The sequence below is a fragment of the Chaetura pelagica genome, unplaced genomic scaffold, assembly GCF_000747805.2.
Source record: "Chaetura pelagica isolate M959 unplaced genomic scaffold, ChaPel_1.0 scaffold534, whole genome shotgun sequence".
Taxonomy (NCBI): domain Eukaryota; kingdom Metazoa; phylum Chordata; class Aves; order Apodiformes; family Apodidae; genus Chaetura; species Chaetura pelagica.
The window spans coordinates 492,517-511,061 of record NW_009953065.1 but is presented as its reverse complement, the minus strand read 5'-3'; the positions used below and the strand labels follow the sequence as shown (position 1 = coordinate 511,061).

The following is an 18,545-nucleotide window of genomic DNA, read 5'->3' as shown; positions in this document are numbered from 1 at the left end:
TAATAGCACTGCAGTTTCAGTAACATACTAAAAATGTTGTAGTTCAGCATTTTTTCTACTGCCATGCTATTCATCCAGGGGATTGTCTGTGCTGTCTAACATATTCAGCTAGACTTTCTGTATACAGAACCATTTCAACTGTATTTCACATTCACCAAAGGTTTTCTGGAGGTGTGATTTGTGGAACTGTATTTATTGGTATGGGTATGTTTTAAATTACAGAAGCAAGGAAATATGTAATTTTTTGTTTACCAGCACTTTTTATCCTATTTGTTTGTGAGTGAGATAATTTGCACCCCTACAAAACTGCTGTTATTGATAGCTCTGTGAACTGCAGCTACTGTCTCATTCATCCACTGTAACGTATTTTAAATGAGATGGTGATATTTTTTACACAGAAGTTGATGCAGAGTAAAAGTAGCAACACATATATCATGTGAATCAAACCTACAAAAGCAATGTTTTAAATTCAAAATCCTGTTGCATTTCTTCATTAGCTTTATTTTGAACTTCATTAGCAATATTACCCTTGAAAAACCGTGCTGCATGGTTCTTTTACCTCTGTATTTTGAGGATCTTTGTCTCTTTCTGGTGGTGTTCTTCCCAGACTACAGTGTTTGTAACATTACATACTCATCCTGAATTGTATCTCCTATATGGAATTCCATTCTTTTTGTTTGTTTGTTTGAGAATAATTCTGTGATTAGAATCCTGCAAACACACATCTTTAGTAAATGGAACTAATCACAGAAGCAGCAGTCCTTGCTGTGAGACTGAGCTGCAGTATGGAATCAGGAAATGACACTTTGTAGCACATTCTGACATTTGCTCTCCAAATGATTTAAACTGTCATAATATCAGTCATGTTATTCCGTTTCCACATATATCAGTATTTTTGCTGACTGGTCAGTCTTTATATAGATAAAAGTCTCATTTTTTGTTTACCAAAGTAAGGATGGTGTTTTCAGATCCATACCCTTCTACTTTCTGTTTCTGAAAAAAACAAGTTGTTTTTTTTTTTCTTCTTGTTATTATAGAAACAAAATTTCATGCCTATGTTCACCCCTATGCTTGAAAGAACTGAAAATTTTAAACATTAGTAAGAACAATATTTCATCCCTTGCTGAGAATGTCTTCACGGGCTGCACAAAACTGGAGCAGTTCAATGCCAGGATGAATGCTCTTGGTAAGTATCTGTGAAAATAGGATCCACCTTCTAGAAACAATTCCAAGTCATTAAGTGTCTTAACCATCAGCATTCAGAGCCTTGGGAGTACAGAAGAGGAGAATAATACATATGCTTGTCTTTTTTTATATTGTTGCATAAATATCAGCTTTTGATCACTGTTGGAAGCAGTGTAATTCCAGTGGGGCTTGATGACCATTTCATCTGGCTTGATGTAACTCATCTTGGTTTTACATTTGTAGTGGATGCTATAAAGATGGTTGAGTGTACTTGAGATAGCTTATACTGTTGGGGAAGGTTCAAGGCAGAGAAATTATTCAAAGTTGGGTTGCAAATTTAGTACTAATGCGGGTTTAATACTGTACTGAACGACATCATACAAGCATCCTGGCATGTATCAGCAATAATGTGAGAAGCAGGACTTGGGGAGTGATTGTCTTCCTGTACTTAGCACTGGTGAGGCTACACCTCAAATCCTGTGTTGGTTTTAGGCCCCTAATTACAAGAAGGACATTGAGGCCCTGGATGGTGTCCAAAGAAGGGCATCCAGCATTGTCTTTTGAATAAGAGAGAATGTTTGATGCACTGGCCTGAATGCAGGTGTTATTTGAGATGCCCTGAAGTATTCCACTTGGCTTACAGCTTCTGGCCCAGAAAAAGCAGGTCTTCCATAGCTCCTATGTTGTACATCCAAGCCATGTGCAGAAGCTCAGGTACCACAGAGCAGATCACCTTCACTGGAACCCAATGTTTAAGCCATTTAATTGAGTTTGGAGTGTCTTTCAATGCCTTAGAATATTTTATGCAAAAGTGTAAAAATTAATTTACTTATGGAAAATATAAATTACATAAATGAGATCTTATGACACTGCAGAAGTTCATAAGTTACTCTCAGAATTTTTTTCAGTCTTTAAGACATAAAATCTTCTATCTTGAAGTTATTGTCACAGTATTTCAGAAGTTTGCTCTTACACCTGCATTAAATGCAGCTCAAATGTAAGAGTCATTTGTATAGGCATAAAACCTGCCCCTCACTAGGTGAATTATGGGAATGTTGTGTTATACTGGTAATACAGTAAAGTGTAAGTAAGATTATTTTAGTCTTTAATGCTACTATGAGAAGAAGTAGAACAGTATGTAATGTGATAAAAGTCCATACATCTAAACTTCTTTCATTTTGGGAGTTTAGTTTTGTACAAGCTTTAAAAAAAAAATTCAGGTTCTGCCTTTGGTGACTTATACAAAGACCTGGGTATAAAGGTGGTAGACTGAACTTTTAGTCTGTCTTTGATTTTAGAAATTTCCAGTCTTAAAAATAATTTTGTTCTGAAACAGTTCTGAAAAACAGTAGAATTAACCTCTTTTTCTGCTCTAGAAATAATACCTGACCTGTCATCCAGCATAACAAGCTTAAAATTATCCCAAAATCATTTTATTAATGTTCCAGAAGCAATTCTTCTTCTACCACAGTAAGTTATTATTTTATTTATTGAAGTTAATGTCAAGTTTTTGATGAAGAAAATCTGATGGCAAGACCTTTTTTAAGCAGAAATTGCTACATGTTTTACTGATTTTCAGGAAATCTTCTCTAACAGGTTAAATCTGAAACTTTGTAGCTTTTAACTGAAGAAAATCAGTCACATTCATTATTTTGAGAAATTCTTTTCCTTAGATTCCAGTCATTGTTACTGAAAATATATTGCTAGAGTGCTGAAGCTGACAATTCTTGCTGAGTAGAACAGAATTAATTTATTATTTTCTTGAAACCAGCAGTAAAAATATACTGGCAGTTTTTCCTTTTCATGAAGTTCTGCAGACTTTTGCACAAGGCTACTGAGATTAGTTTTTCACTTCCCAAATATCACAAGATATTTATTCTCAAAGAATGACACTTCCTCTAGATGAAAGTGTGATAAAGATGCATGTGACGTTTGTTTTGCTATACCTTCAAAGTATTACCCATGTGAAAATCAGACTTCTGCTTTTTTTTTTTTTTTAATAGAAATTACTGACCTTAATATGTCACTAGAATCAGATTGTGAAAGGAGTGCTTGGAAGGGATGATCAGATCAGTTATTTGATTTATGTGGGTAGATGTGAGTGCTGATGGAACCATGGGGATGGCAGGCCCACAGATTTGTGAACTTCCATTAACCCACTTGACACAGAGCATGTCATTATTAACGTGATACTGCCCTGTTTCAGCATGCTAAGGTTTATATCCACAGAAGCACATTTAATGGATGTGTTGAAAAAGGTGCAGCTTTCAGGTTCTATATCTCCCAGGCTGGATAAATGAATAAAGAGTTGCATGGATTTTTTTGCATCCCTCACATTCCACAGTAATGTAAAAAGTGTATTTGTCCAACAGATGACTTACAGATATGTTATGTCCTTTTTTATGTAGTTCTTAAAGATGTGTATTTGAACTGTGTAACTTATGCACACAGATGTATTTACAAACATACCATATTTTCATAGAAACATTCTGATGAAAGAGTGAGGTATCCATACCATCTGACTTTGGTCTTGTAAGTTAGGAACAAGAAAGAGAGAAGTTTGGATCACCTAGTGAGACTCCATAGTTTATAAGTAGGCTCTTGAGTTCTGGAAATTTGATAATACCAGGAAGTTCCTAATTGCTTTCTTTTTAAATTTGAAATTTATTTAAAAAAAAAAAAAGAAAAGGTGTTAGTATTATGTTAGATTGCAATTAACTTTTAACATTCATTTATACTAGTAAGTTAGGCAATGCATGTAACAGTCTACTGCATGGTCCTGCACTCACCTCAAACTGGAATCCTGAACTAAACTCTCTACCTGGGTATAAATGTATATTAACTATACTGTTTACAGTTTAAATACTGAATATTTGCACTGCAGGATTGTGAACCAGATTTATGTGTGTCTTCTACTAATCTGGACAGAGCCATGCATGTCTACAAATCATAGACAGAAGAAGGAGATAGACTATTATTGCAAGACGTACACTTTAACATGGCTCTTTAATTAGCTGTCTGAAACAAATGCACACAGTACAGTGTGGATGTTTGTTTTCATGACAAGGCAATTGCATTCACCAACAAATATATTGGAAGAATATTATACCGAATCAATCATAGGTATTTTCTTATAATTTTTCTAAACTAAGACCTACTTAGTAGGTAGTTGTACTACTTAGCTTGTAGTAGTAATTTTCTATCTTCTTCTATCTACATTCCTGTCAGAAAACTGTCTGTTCTGATATCTAATCCAGTTGTTTATTTATTAAAACTTAATTCAGTTCCAGTTAATCTCTTTTTTTTTTTTTTTTCATTTGCTAACTTCTCTATTTTTTGTTTTCATGTTTTTAGTTTGAGGTCAGTAGATTTAAGCCAAAACAAGATAATAAGCCTGCCTGGACCAATGCATTGGAAGTCATCAAACTTAAGGGAGCTCTTATTTAATCATAATCAAATAGATGTCTTGGACTTGAGTGAAAAGGCATGTGCCTGGTCTAGGCTAGAAAAGCTACACCTGTCCCACAACAAGTTAAAAGAGGTAAAGTGTAAGATACTACCTAAAGAAAATGAAATCACTTTTCCATTGAATGCAGTTTTTCAATGTCAATTTGATTTTCATGTCAGCTCATATATAATTGTTAATTCTACTAGGAAATCGGTATGTAAGTCCAAATAGTACTTCCTGTGAATGAAAATCACAATATTCTATTAAGCTTTTCTGCCTGGAATGTGTCATATCAGTTTGTGTAATTAATTTATTATGAGGTCTTTTGTCTGTTGTTGTAGGATACTAGACCTGTTTATTTTAAAATGTTAGCAGTAAAAATAATACCTAGTTTTGTTAAATATTTCATGTATTCATGCTTATACATTTTTTTAACATTTAATTGCCTATTAAATGTTCTTTTACATAGATTCCTTCTCAGATTGGCTTCCTACAGAACTTGACTTCTCTGGATGTAAGTCATAATCCCGATTTGAGATTCTTTCCAGATGAAATGGGAAGACTGTCCAAAATCTGGGATCTTCCTCTGGAAGGACTCCATCTCAATTTAGACTTCAAACATGTGGGATGCAAAGCCAGAGACATTATCAGGTTTATTGCCCTTTGAATATTCGTGTTTTGCTTTCTTGAGAAAACAACATATTCTTCTGGAAAGATATGGTGGTTTGTCATATGAAATCTAGCATGTTACTCTATGGAAGGTGTCATATCCTATGAACACATACTAAATAGATTACAGTGATTTAAGCTATAATGCTATTACTTCTTGAATTTGGTGCTTCTATAAGTCATGCATTAAATAGTGCTTACCAGTTATTTCTAATATATTTCTCGTGTTCCCAAGCACATTGCACAGAACACTTTTTTGAGTAATTACAAAACAAACAAATATCCTGAATTAAGCTTTAACTTTCAAATTGGAAATTAGAATAGACTGTTAAAATCCCAGTAATATCAAACAGATGTTGAAAATTTTAAGAAAGTGATATGGTTTTAGATTTTTTCTTGAGTTCTTTGAGTTCTGTTGGTATTTTTCTTTATTATATGCTTCTGTGACTTCTGCAAACTTGTTTACACCAGATTTCTCCAACAACGACTGAAAAAGGCTGTACCTTACAACAGAATGAAACTCATGATTGTTGGAAACACTGGCAGTGGGAAAACCACCCTGCTGCAACAACTCATGAAATGCAAACGAACAGAATTGGGCTCTGCAAAAGCTACAGTAGGCATTGATGTAAAAGACTGGATCATTCAAGGGAAAGGCAAAATGAAGAAAGAGCTTATATTAAATGTGTGGGATTTTGGAGGTATTTCAAGATGTTACTGTCCTTTGCTATTGTCTTTTCTAACACATTAATACATTGCTTATTCTTAGAGTCAGCCTGTGAAATTTCAAATTGTGGACAGTAGAATCATGCAAACTTACACAAGAAGTCCAATTACTACTTATAAGTTAGTGGATTCTGTAAACTGGCAGCTAATCCCTCACAATTTAATAGAAAGCCTCTAAGTACCTAATAATGTGAAATTAGGAGTACTATTTTGAAGTTGCTGAAAGGAAAAAGGGATGGAGGAAGGGAGGACGGAAGAAACTGGAGTTTTGAAAGAACCATGACCTTTCAAGTTGTCTTTGCAGCAACCAGTTGTTAAATCTGAAAACTAGCTTACCAGAGAGTATCCACCTAAAATTCATAGTACTGGTTTCCTGTTAATTTAGATAATTTTTTGTAAGCATTAATTTAAATTGTGGGTTAGTGATCTGAGAATAAGTGTTCTGCTGCCTTTTTGTGATCTGAAGATGTTAAATGAGGGAAGTACTAAACAGTGGAAAATTTTATCATTAGGACAAGAGGAATTCTACAGTACCCACCCTCATTTTATGACCCAAAGAGCTTTGTATCTTGCTGTTTATGATCTCAGCAAAGGACAAGCAGAGGTGGATGCTATGAAGCCATGGCTTTTTAACATCAAGGTAAGCCATAGATATGGACAGAATGGAATTCCACTTCCCAGGGAGCTGTTAGTGAACAGCAAATTAACCACAAATCTTTTTAGAGGGGGAAAAGAACCTCTTCAGCAAATAAAACCAGTAAGATGAAACAAGAAAGACGTGATCAGCATTAAAATGGTACAGAGTAATAAGCAAAAGAGTGTTTTTTATATTCTGGAAATATTTTTAATTGACTGATGAAAATAAGGAAAGTGCAGTATTAAGGAGATTATGAGTTAAACCTGCTTTTGCACCATTGTAAATTCTGGGAAAATCAGAATTTTATTTATTTAAAACTGATTAGATGCAGGTTTGAAATTGTGCTGTTAAGTGTATACTTAGCATCCTGTTGTTAATAGGAAAGGTTCCAGGACTATGGTAGAGAAATTGGTCTGAGAATCTGCCTATATATTTTCATTTTCCTTTAAGTGTCCTACTTTCATTTGATGGAATCACCCCATGATAAGCATTACTTGTCCTTTCCTTTTGCATCATGGTTAGCTGTGGCTGAGCAATGCAATTACATAAAGATTTTGTATACTGATGCTGTTAAACTTGTCTTTTTACTCTTTTCACCTTGAGCAGTGATACAGGACAGCAGGTTACAGTCAGTTTTGTGTTGATGAAGATCCTTTTTTGGTGTGTTCTCCTTTCCTTTGCAGTACTTGCTGGTCTTTCATCGCAGCCCTGTTCCAGTGACAACTAGCAGAGTACTCTTGCCTTTTGTTGGGTGTTTTTAATGAAAAATACAGTTGTCTCTCTGTTTCACTGACAGTGTTGTTAATTTGCAAAGTATAAAATCCATATCTACGCTGCTTCCTTTTAGAAAAAGTTGACTTTTAAAATATTTCTATTTTGAAATAGCTTGTTAAAAAAAATATGTTTTGCACCTACAGGCTGATGCACTTTTACTGCCTTACCCTGTCAAGGCTAATATATGGAGTTGCAGTTTGACCTTGCTCTGATTAAAACATGAAACAGTATTTCAGATTTCAAACTTATTTAAAAGAGGCATATTTAAAGGAGGGAAAACAGCTGGTCTTTTCATTGTATTGATTATTTTTACTAAATTCCTCACATGTGTATATAAAACAACAACATCAACATTTACTATTGAGTTGATCAACTATATGGCTCTTACTAACAGGCTCGAGCTTCAACATCCCCCGTCATTCTTGTTGGCACTCATTTAGATGTTTCTGATGAAATGCAACGTAAGGCCTGCATGAGTAAAATTACTAGAGAGCTGTTGAACAAGCGAGGCTTCCCAGCAATCCAAGATTATCACTTTGTTAATGCCACAGAAGAATCTGATTCCATTATCAGACTTCGGAAAATCATAATAAAGGAGAGTCTTCATTTCAAGGTAAGCTACATACTGTCCATAATGTTGAAAATATCCTAGTTTGAGTTAAGTAAATATATTTTTAAACATTAATTAAACATCTAATTAAATACATTTTCTATGTGATAACAAACTCACCTTGCCTTCTACAAAACATTACATACAGCAAAATAATGAAGAAAAATCACCAGTTTTGTTTTAATTTCATTTTTTACCGGAAAAAATAATTTATTAAATATCTCATCTAATTTTTGTTTCCAAATACTAAAGTAATGAATAGAATACTTAATTAAAAATAGACCATCTTTTTCTTAAAAAGAAATCAATAAAACTGATTATTGTTGGATGGCAACATGTAATTGCAAAAATAAGTATTGCAAGGTTTTAGGAGACCAGGAAATAAGATTTTTTTGTTTCTGAAATCCAGTTAATCCTCCATGTACTGATTTCATTTTATGTAATGTGAAACTATTCCTAGAAAGAGGAAAGAGAATTAAAGCAGGAAAGAAGACCCCTTGAACTGATTGATCCTCCTAAACTGGAGAATCTGCACTCATGATTCTGCTGTCTCCAAAGTCATCCCAAGCAATCATTCCCTTCTCTCTCTTTACTCACAGCATGAACCTCTGTCTAGGTGTAAATGGCATTATGAAGAGATGATCCCAGGCATGGAGCATGTAGGAAGACAGGATCCTGTCTGTAGCAAAAATAATAGAGGTTTTTTTATTTTTAAGTTATGATTATCACTCATGTCATCATAGGTGAAGAGGTCACTCAAACAGATCTGATCTAGTCGTTAGTTTATTGACTTCCAATCAGTAAATTTAGGTATGTAAAATATTTAATAAGTACAGGTAGGTTGGCAGTCAATACTCTACAATTTACTACACTTAAAGTTAGCTTGGGATACAAAGGTTATAATGTAATTATCATCACAATATGTATCTTAAATTTTGCATGCATGCAAAAAATGTTACTTACCAACCCATTGATGTCTGGTGTCAGTTAAGAGGCCCCTCAGCCTTCAAGGGGTAACCCTGAGAGGTGTCCCTGAGATCCCTACTGCACCCCCAGCTACTATGGAGGGAGCTCAAAGGCCTCCAATGGCTGTACATACTTGCTGTGGTTGATTTGTAGTTAGATTTTCTGCTATGTTAATGCAGTTTCAACCACTGAGCTGAGTCTCCAGTCAAACCTTTTTGTTGCTGTTTTGTGCTGTGTTCTGACTGATACAGCCTCACACAATAGGATCAACTTGCTGAGCTGTACCAAAGTTCAGTTAGTTCCAACAGGAGTGCATCCATCAAACAATGATAGTGTTACAACATTTTAAAGAGCAAAGATGATGCCCTGTGCTACTGGTAGCAATGGTAGAACTTCATAAACCACAGCAGAGCCCAAATTCCTTCTGAATTACTGCTCAGATTTTAGAGAGCAAATGCTGTATTTTTGACCAGCCTCACACTGGTGCTGTTACAAATGTGAGAACGTGCACACCTCTTGTTTTCACTTTTAGGCACTGGAAAACATTTCACTCTTAGCTTCCTCAAAATTCTTCCTGTAACTTTTACATCTCCTGCAATTATGAATTATATTGATGTTCAGACTTCTACACAAATGTAACATAGCCTAAAGGAAAGGAGGTTGTTTCCATAAATATGTAGGCACTTTGTGAAAGGAGTGTTACAAGATACCTGCTTAGAAGTTACTCAAAGTGAGTTAAGTATTCAGTGTTTTCATCAAGTGCTCTGAGTCTTTGAAATTACACAAAGTACTAATTACATTTTTGACATGTAAAAATTCTACAATTACTAGCTCAGCACCCATGGAAAAACCTGGCCAGGCTCTAGGTAATATCAAAGGTCAAAGGATGTCTCCAAGAAGGACCTCAGGCTCTGGAAACAGAGGCAAAGCACCTAACTGGGTTTCCCTTAAGTGTTGCTAACCTGGCCAAATTTATTTCTTCCTCTTCTCGCATCCACTGACTAACAGCAGTGGAGACTTTTAATAGATCTACTGCCCTTTCCCCCTTAGTTTATCTAAAGACATGTCTAGAGATACTACAAGTTACAAAAGGTATAATTATTTTAATTCATTTGTCAGCTGTGTTGTGTTAGGCTGAGAGGTACAACATCATCTGTTCATACAGTGAATTTTTTCCTTTTCACTTAAAATCAAAGCTTCTCTTTGAATTTTGCAGAGGTCATAATTGTTCTTTCGCATCTATGTAATATGGAAGTGTTTTCTTCTTTGAGTATTCATATATAGAAAGACATTCACATTATAATTCTGAAAAAAGAATTAGTTACATCTACCTTTCAGAAGCCATGCTAGTCAATAAAAGAGTGTTCTTGTTCCTTCTTGCTGCTACTATTGAGTGGACATACCCACCTTATATCTTAATGTCTGCATTTCACATTAATAAATTGATGCATTTAAAAATATTAACATATTTAAAATATTAAAAATATCTTAATTCTACAGATCAGAGATCAGCCAGTAGTTGGTCAGCTTATTCCTGACAGCTACCTGGAGCTGGAGAAGAGAATTTTGCTGGAACGTAAAAATGTCCCGGTTGAATTTCCTGTGATTGATCAGAAACGTTTGCTGGAACTGGTACAAGAAAGCCAGTTACAGCTGGATGAAAATGAACTTCCTCACGCAATTCACTTTCTGAATGAATCAGGTAAAATATTCTCTTCAATGTACATTCCTTAGCACTTTGTTGCAAATCTGCAGCAGGCAGACACAGCATTTTTAAATCTTGCACAAGGTTGCCACAAAGTTTTGAACAGAAATGTTTAGTGTGGGAAGCATTAGTTTAATAATCCAGGTTTTTATGTCATAAAGGAATTCCATGATATAAGGACCACTACTGTAACTATATATATATATATATTTTACCCCACCTTGAAAACATCATACTTTCTGGTTATACAGCACAGTTTCTGAAGAAAGATGCAATTGCTATAATAGCTTGGATAGAACAGTAGTTATGTGAATGTATGTAACAGCTTATCTTAGCGCTGCACAGACTTCATAAGGTTAAATGATAAACCATACAGAGCATGGCTGCTTGGCAAAAGCCCAGGTTGGATTACAAATCTAACAAAACATCTGAAAATAAAGGCAAAGCTGAACAAACCTTGATTGCATTTTACTCACCTGAGATATTGGCATCAATTCAATAGCTGTATTTATTATTCAGATTGCTTGTGTCTCATGTCACATAAGAAGAACAGCCCAGAGTAGGGTGTTTATTTTGCTTAATGAGAAATGCATCGCTAATTAGAATATTCTTTGTGCAGGTGTACTCCTTCATTTTCAAGACCCAGCACTACAGCTAAGAGATCTTTATTTTGTAGATCCTAAGTGGCTATGTAAAATCATGGCACAGGTTAGACTCTGATTACTTTTTCTGTTTACATTCATGGAACTTATTTTCTGGTCTCAAACTACTGTAACTTATTAATGATTTTTCTTCAGTGTGTCTTTACTGTTTCATGAGCCAGAATTTTCTCAGGGCCCAGATTGATTTACCTGGCTCTTTCCATTTCCTTTGCAAAGTAATCCTGCAAAATTCTGTGATAGGCTGAAGTGAAAGCTGGAACTTCAGATGGAAATAATAAGAATTGGAGATTAATTGTAGTTGTAAGCTTGGTACTGATGGCAGAGGAAAATAGTCATATGGATTCACGTGTTGGTACAGGAGAGGAGCAGACTGACTGCTTATGTGAAACCATCATTGATATGTTGATCTAGAAACACTATTTTTTTCATATATATTCAGACTTCTTAACCACTGAAACTTTGTCTTTAATTCAGTGCAGGAAACGGGATGGCAAAAACGAGCCTTTAAAGCTGGTGGGGTTAGGGGCAAAAAAAGACCTAGAGGATCATGTTGTCAGTGTCAGTATGCCTGTGTGAAGTGCTGATATGAAAAATCACTATACATAGGCTCCTTTCAGAGAACACTTTCACAAATTAACTTGTAGGATAGATTTCCATGTAGTATGGAACAATGAAGGCTACTGAAAAGTGGTAACACACTAGTGGCTTGGACAGGTTAAACTTTTTCGCTCCTGTCTTCTTGCTGGCTAGCATGATGGAAATGTTTGGGTTTACTGTGAAATGGAGTCTATTTTTCTCCCTAAATAATAGGCTACCAAATATTTCTGGGCACAAAGTTTGTCAGGAAAAGGCAATCTAATGCTGACTGTACACCTGAAAATGTTTTACTTTTTTTGAAAGATTCTGATGGTGAAAGTGGAAGGCTTTTCTAAATATCCTAAGGGGATTGTAAAGCGTTCAGATGTAGAAAAGTTCCTTTTAAAGAAGAGCAAGTTTCCAAAGGTCTACATGTCACAATACTTTAAGCTTCTGGAAAAGTTTCAGATTGCTTTGCCATTAGGAGAGGATCAGCTACTAATCCCAAGCAGGTAAGCAAAGAGCTACCCACAAATGAGAGCCACAGAGATCAATCAAAATAAACACCTCGCATCAGGTTAACTAGTTGAACTGACCATCAAAGCAATCTGGTGTATTGAAAGCATGATATATGCTTAGTACGCTACATTTGGGTGAATGCTTTCAGAGACATGTTAAGCTGATCTTGCAACATAGAGAGCTTCCATCATGTAAGTGTGGTGGGTAAATGGAATCTGTAATGATAAAATGCTTTATGAGGATAATATTTCTTTTACAGTTACCATGCTTTGAGACTACAACAGGAAGATTATAATTTAGCTTTACATCATGGTGTGCCATTATTACAGAATATTTCTTGCCATAAAAAGATACCCATTCATTTTTATAGCCTATATTCTTGGAGTGAGAAGCACAGTCAAGTTGCTCAGAGAGAGTATCTCTTCCAAACAGTCTTGTTATTAAATGTGATGACAAAAAAGTGTTGTGAATTTCATTGTGGTTTGTTTGCTTTATCTGAAGCAGGTAACACAGTTTCTCTGCCTCAGTTCTAGATTTCCCTGATGTATTTAATTTGCCTAATGGAGAGAGTCTTGTATGGTTGCACTGAGGTTCTAGGTTCTTCAAAGTCCTAGTGCAGGAAGATTTTACCTTAATTTCTTACCTGCCTTTTATGTGTCTCAGGTTTTTCTCACATTTACATTTGATAAATATGACTGTAAGTTTCTGTTAGGTTTAAGTTACAGAACTTCACTGTAGCACAAGCAAGCAGAATAAGCATATACATTATCTGTCTTCTCCCTGATCCTTTGAATCATTCATTCATTAATAAATAATGCATTTTACATAACAAATAATGTGTGTCATCAGTCAGTTTGGATAAAGTACATAATTAGATGCTGTCTTATATTTTTATTCTTTCAGTTTGTCTGATCACAGGCCTGTTATAGAGCTTCCCCACTGTGAAAATTCAGAAATTATCATCAGGCTTTATGAAATGCCATACTTTCCTATGGGATTTTGGTCCAGGCTGATCAACAGGTTGCTTGAAATATCACCTTACATGCTGTCAGGAAGAGGTACAAACTTTTATCTTCAAAAGCAACAGTGAGCATGTTTGTTTTGAATGCAAACACCTTCATGTTAAAGCTATAATTCCCAATATTTTTGCTTTAGCTAATTTCTGGTCACTTCACAGAAGAGAAAAGAAGAACAGTGGTCACTTTTGTAACTTAGAAATATCCAGATAGAGTCTGATCTTTACAGCAAAGACAATTGAGATTGTAAGCAGCATATTTCTCTCCTTTACATGCTAGAGATGGAGGAAATCCTTGTATTTATGCAGTATTGCCATCTGCCTCTACAAGGAGTACAGGAAAGGATATGTTTTCCACACAGAAAACCAAACTGCTTTTTGCCAAGTTCATAGATTCTGCCTTTATGCAAGTCTAAAAACTTTGCTTTTCTCAGAAGAGGCTTCTTTAATTTTTTCCCAATAATTCCATGCTTTAACATAGATCTCATCTTTGTTTTTTTAATGTGTGATTTATGAATAACTGTTGACAAGTAAAGTATTAAAAATATGCATCACTAGTGCTCTGCAAATGTGATTTATAACTGACTGCCCTCCTGGCATTTCTCCTGAGCATAGAATTCCAGTTGCGTCTTGCTATTTCACGTGTGTGTGATAAAGGGTTAAAAACTTAAATCACTGCCTTTTTTTCATATGTTGCCTAGGTTATTCTGTTTATGAACCTTAATGTACCTCAGCATTTCTGAAATCCCTACATGCATTACCTCCTACATGATCTACCATCTAGTTTAACATTTAATTTGGATATGCCTTATAGAACTGAACACCAGTTGACATATATTCAGCTTTTGTGGGTCTATTCTGTCTGCCAAGTTGTAGCCTTTATTTTGTTATTTGGGTAGACGTAAACCTGCAATCATAATTAAATACTTAAAGTACCATGAATTATTCTGCATATTTACAACATGACATTAATTTTGGAGATGAGATTTTAACTCTAATTTTGTATTTTCTAGAGCGAGCTCTTCGTCCTAACAGAATGTATTGGAGACAAGGCATCTACTTGAACTGGTCTCCTGAAGCTTATTGCCTAGTGGAGTCAGCAGTATTTGATAACAACCCAGACAGTTTTTTGAAAATTACTGCACCTTCTTGCAGAAAAGGTTAATTATTCCTGAGCCTAATTTTTCCTCCAGTGTGATTGCAGCTTGGCATTTTGGTTTGTTGTGCTTTTGCCTTTGGAATATACAGTTTAGCTTTGTAATTATAAGTATGGCAAATGGAGTGTCTCATTTCCTTCTTTTGGTTTCTTAAAGGGTGCATCCTTTTGGGGCAAGTTGTGGATCACATAGATTCTCTTATGGAAGAATGGTTTCCAGGTTTGCTGGATATAGATGTATGTGGTGAAGGGGGAACACTGTTGAAGAAATGGGCTCTGTACAGCTTTCAGGATGGTGACGAACACCAAAAAATACTACTTGATGACTTACTTAAAAAAGCTGAAGAAGGTATATATTTATTCAATTTGAGGAATATAGAGATACCTGTATGTGAATATATATTATATGACATCCAAATTATAACATTTGGGTACTTCCTGTTATTTTAAAATGTTTTATTTCTGTAAGAAATAATTATGGTATGAGTATAGACAGCAGCTACTTTGTGTCATTGTGTATAAATGGCAGTAATGAAAAGAATTGTTTTGTCATTATACCAGTAATGCAACTTTGTTTATGGAACTGAATCCAGCACATAGTAAAACTGATACTAGATCTTTTATTGGACCATATACAACAGTAAATTCAAAGGCAATACTCATATTTTACATGCTAAGAAAATTCTTTTTATAGACATAAAAATAATCTCTTAGTTATTTTGGTGTTGTTACGTAGCAACAGTTTCTGTCATATATGATTGGTACAGATACAGAACCTTGAAAAAAACTTGTAAGATACATGAAGTTGAATGCCAAACTTAATTAGTATTCTGTTCCATATATATTCTGTTCTATATACATGTTTCTCTGTGTGTGTGCTTATTATATGTGAGTTGAATTTTAGGTACATTGATCATACACACTCACAGAGATCCACAACACTTTTTGTCTTACCACTACCTTTTTCTCTTTTTTTTTTTTTAAAATGGTCTTATTTATGTTTCTTAGGTGACCTTTTGGTAAATCCAGATCAACCAAGACATACCATTCCAATAGCTCAGATTGCTCCTGACCTGATACTGGCTGATTTGCCTAGAAATATTATGTTGAACAGCGATGACCTGGAATTTGATGAAGCTCCTGAATTTCTCTTGGGTAAGCATTATTTGGTAGGGGTTTTTTACAGATCTTATGAATATAATTACTAAGTCAGTTCTGCAACATGTGAAAATGTGTTTTTTAAGGTATTCTGAATTTCAGGTCATTGAGTTTTGATTTTGCATTAACTTGTATGCTAGGGCACTGTTTTTTGTGTGTTCAGATTACTGATCATGAAGCTTGTAGATGATCCCTGTGTTTTAATATTTTACCCTTTCAGATATTGCTGGGGTTTTTGTTGGGGTTTTTTTGACAAATGGTTGATATCCCAATGTTTTTAACCTTCTTTTCAATCTTATCTTTGAAAAGGTGATGGTGGGTTTGGATCTGTGTACCGTGCATCCTATGGTGGAGAAGATGTTGCTGTGAAGATTTTCAATAAGCATACTTCCCTCAGGCTCCTCAGACAAGTAAGAAATACTGTGGTTTTTTCTGTAGTGCTGCTCTTGGAATACCAACTCTATTGAAGACTTTAAAATGTTTAAGTAAAGTGCAAGACTTGACTCCAAGAAGTTTATTTCAGAGCTACAGAGGTTATTCTATTTGCAGTATTTAATCTTATTTTACAATTTCCAGGAGCTTGCAGTGCTTTGCCACCTCCATCACCCCAGTTTAGTGTCTCTGTTGGCTGCTGGAATCCGTCCCCGAATGCTGGTGATGGAATTAGCCCTTAAGGGATCTCTGGATCGCTTGCTTCAGCAAGACAATGCAAGTTTAACTAGAACACTTCAGCACAGAATAGCTCTACATGTAGCTGATGGCTTAAGGTAAATGTGACTTCTGCATTGCTGTACAAACAGGACACGGCTGCAAGTAGAATATACTGCAAATATACCACTTATCTTTTCTTCTATCTCAAGCAGTTCTATCTGGGTCAGACAAATGTTTGAATTTTTGTGGTTGATTAGCTGATGAATAACACAAACTTTTGCTACCTGTTTTTTCTTCTGCTAACAGGTGGTGCTCATATAAGTAGAGGAATACTGAGAGCTCTGGGTGGAATTCCTATGTGGCTGTGATTTCTCATTAAAATGTCAAATAAATTAATCTAGTGAATTTTCAAAATTCTGAAAGTCCATGGATGTCCTTAAAAGCTATTGAAGTGTGACTGTAAAACCACAAAATTCACAACAAAGCTTAAATTTCTAAGATTCTGTTTTCAGACTGCCAGTGACGCTTCAGATAAGACTTGGTACTAAAGTACAACAATATTTATGTGCCAGTCAACAGTATTTCAGAGCACCTCTGAAGTCAGTATCCTGTAAGGTGATGTCATGTTGATGATGCTTGACATATTTTAACGAAGTATTTTAACATTAGAAAGGACTATTTACTATTGTGGCAGTAAAGCATCCAGTGTGTGTAGAGACGCAGCCCTGAATTATTAATGGCTTCAGTAAACACTTTTTTGATTAACAGGTACCTGCATTCAGCAATGATCATCTACCGGGATTTAAAGCCTCACAATGTGTTGCTTTTTACCCTATATCCCAATTCAGCTGTTATTGCAAAAATAGCTGACTACGGCATTGCCCAGTATTGCTGCCGAATGGGAATAAAAACCTCCGAAGGCACCCCAGGTATGGGAAAATGCTTTGCTTTACAGTGCATTATATAAAAAAATAACTAATAAGTCTTTTGTTTGGTCTGTAAGAAGTAATTCAAATCTGTGCTCTGGTCAAAATCACTAAATGTGGTCATAATGCTGTTAAAAGTTGTGATGCCAGAGTTATACCTCTTTGCCTTTCTTCCTATTCATGTTTCAACCCCTTTTAGAAGAATCAAGTATATTCTTTAGAATCAAAGAGTTCTCTTTAAAGAGAACAAATTAAATTACATGCATTAGTTATACATTTTTTCTGTCTTGCTTTAGTGTGGTTATTGCGTTACTGTAATTATACTGCTAAAATTATTTGTTGATTTAATTTTTGGCAATGCATAGGTAGGTCTTAATTTTTATAAAGACAATAAATACCTCCACTGTTTCCTGACTTTAGAGAGAACATAGTAGCATCCTTTTTAAAGGACTAACCAATTCAACAACTTTGAAAAGTGCCTTTGGGTTTTGGAAATCGAGCATGAGGGTGTGGCTTCAAGTTTTAAATGCTAGGCTTTCATTAAAAACTGTAGACTTGCCCTGTAGACTTCATTATTCATTGCTAAATTAATTATTTTATGTGCAGGAGCTCTGTAGCTTATGCACTGTCCCCTTCCTTTATACCAATTCCTGATATTTTTTGATATCTGCCACAAGAAAACTATTCCCAGCCTAGAAATAGTGTTCCATTTTTGGCTTACTTCCTGTGACATTTTCAGCAGTAAGTGTTTGCTCTTAGAAGAATAAAGATGGCTTCAGCTTGGTATGAATCATAACTATTAATGAATGATTTATTTTCAGGATTTCGAGCACCGGAGGTTGCCAGAGGAAATGTTATTTACAATCAGCAAGCTGATGTTTATTCATTTGGCTTGCTGCTTTATGACATTTTAACAGAAGGAGGTAGAATAATGGAAGGCTTGAAGTTTCCAAATGAATTTGATGAATTAGCAATACAAGGAAAGTTACCAGGTATGCCTTGTTTCTTAAAGCTTTAACATGAAAGCAGACTGTCCTGCCTCCTCCAAAAATAACACCTCTTATATCTGATGTTGGATCTGTCAGTGATCAGAGGAGGAGACTAAACAATAGCAATATCTAATTTCACATGGTCTGGAAATAGTGAGATACAGGCATCTAAT

At 35.2% G+C, this 18,545-nt stretch overlaps 1 protein-coding gene across 1 annotated transcript in view; it reads left to right on the top strand.

The window, feature by feature from the left end:
* Positions 1–18,545, top strand: part of LRRK2 (leucine-rich repeat kinase 2) — a 119,770-nt gene that overhangs the window by 88,853 nt on the left and 12,372 nt on the right. The window contains exons 26-43 of the mRNA XM_009996788.1: positions 1,038–1,186; positions 2,562–2,655; positions 4,540–4,726; positions 5,103–5,284; positions 5,774–6,003; positions 6,541–6,668; positions 7,834–8,052; positions 10,516–10,717; positions 11,340–11,428; positions 12,283–12,470; positions 13,381–13,535; positions 14,506–14,652; positions 14,806–14,997; positions 15,657–15,803; positions 16,116–16,216; positions 16,383–16,573; positions 17,226–17,386; positions 18,205–18,375. Of these exons, the coding sequence (XP_009995090.1) occupies positions 1,038–1,186; positions 2,562–2,655; positions 4,540–4,726; positions 5,103–5,284; positions 5,774–6,003; positions 6,541–6,668; positions 7,834–8,052; positions 10,516–10,717; positions 11,340–11,428; positions 12,283–12,470; positions 13,381–13,535; positions 14,506–14,652; positions 14,806–14,997; positions 15,657–15,803; positions 16,116–16,216; positions 16,383–16,573; positions 17,226–17,386; positions 18,205–18,375 (2,933 nt within the window). The remainder of the gene's footprint in view (positions 1–1,037; positions 1,187–2,561; positions 2,656–4,539; positions 4,727–5,102; positions 5,285–5,773; positions 6,004–6,540; positions 6,669–7,833; positions 8,053–10,515; positions 10,718–11,339; positions 11,429–12,282; positions 12,471–13,380; positions 13,536–14,505; positions 14,653–14,805; positions 14,998–15,656; positions 15,804–16,115; positions 16,217–16,382; positions 16,574–17,225; positions 17,387–18,204; positions 18,376–18,545) is intronic.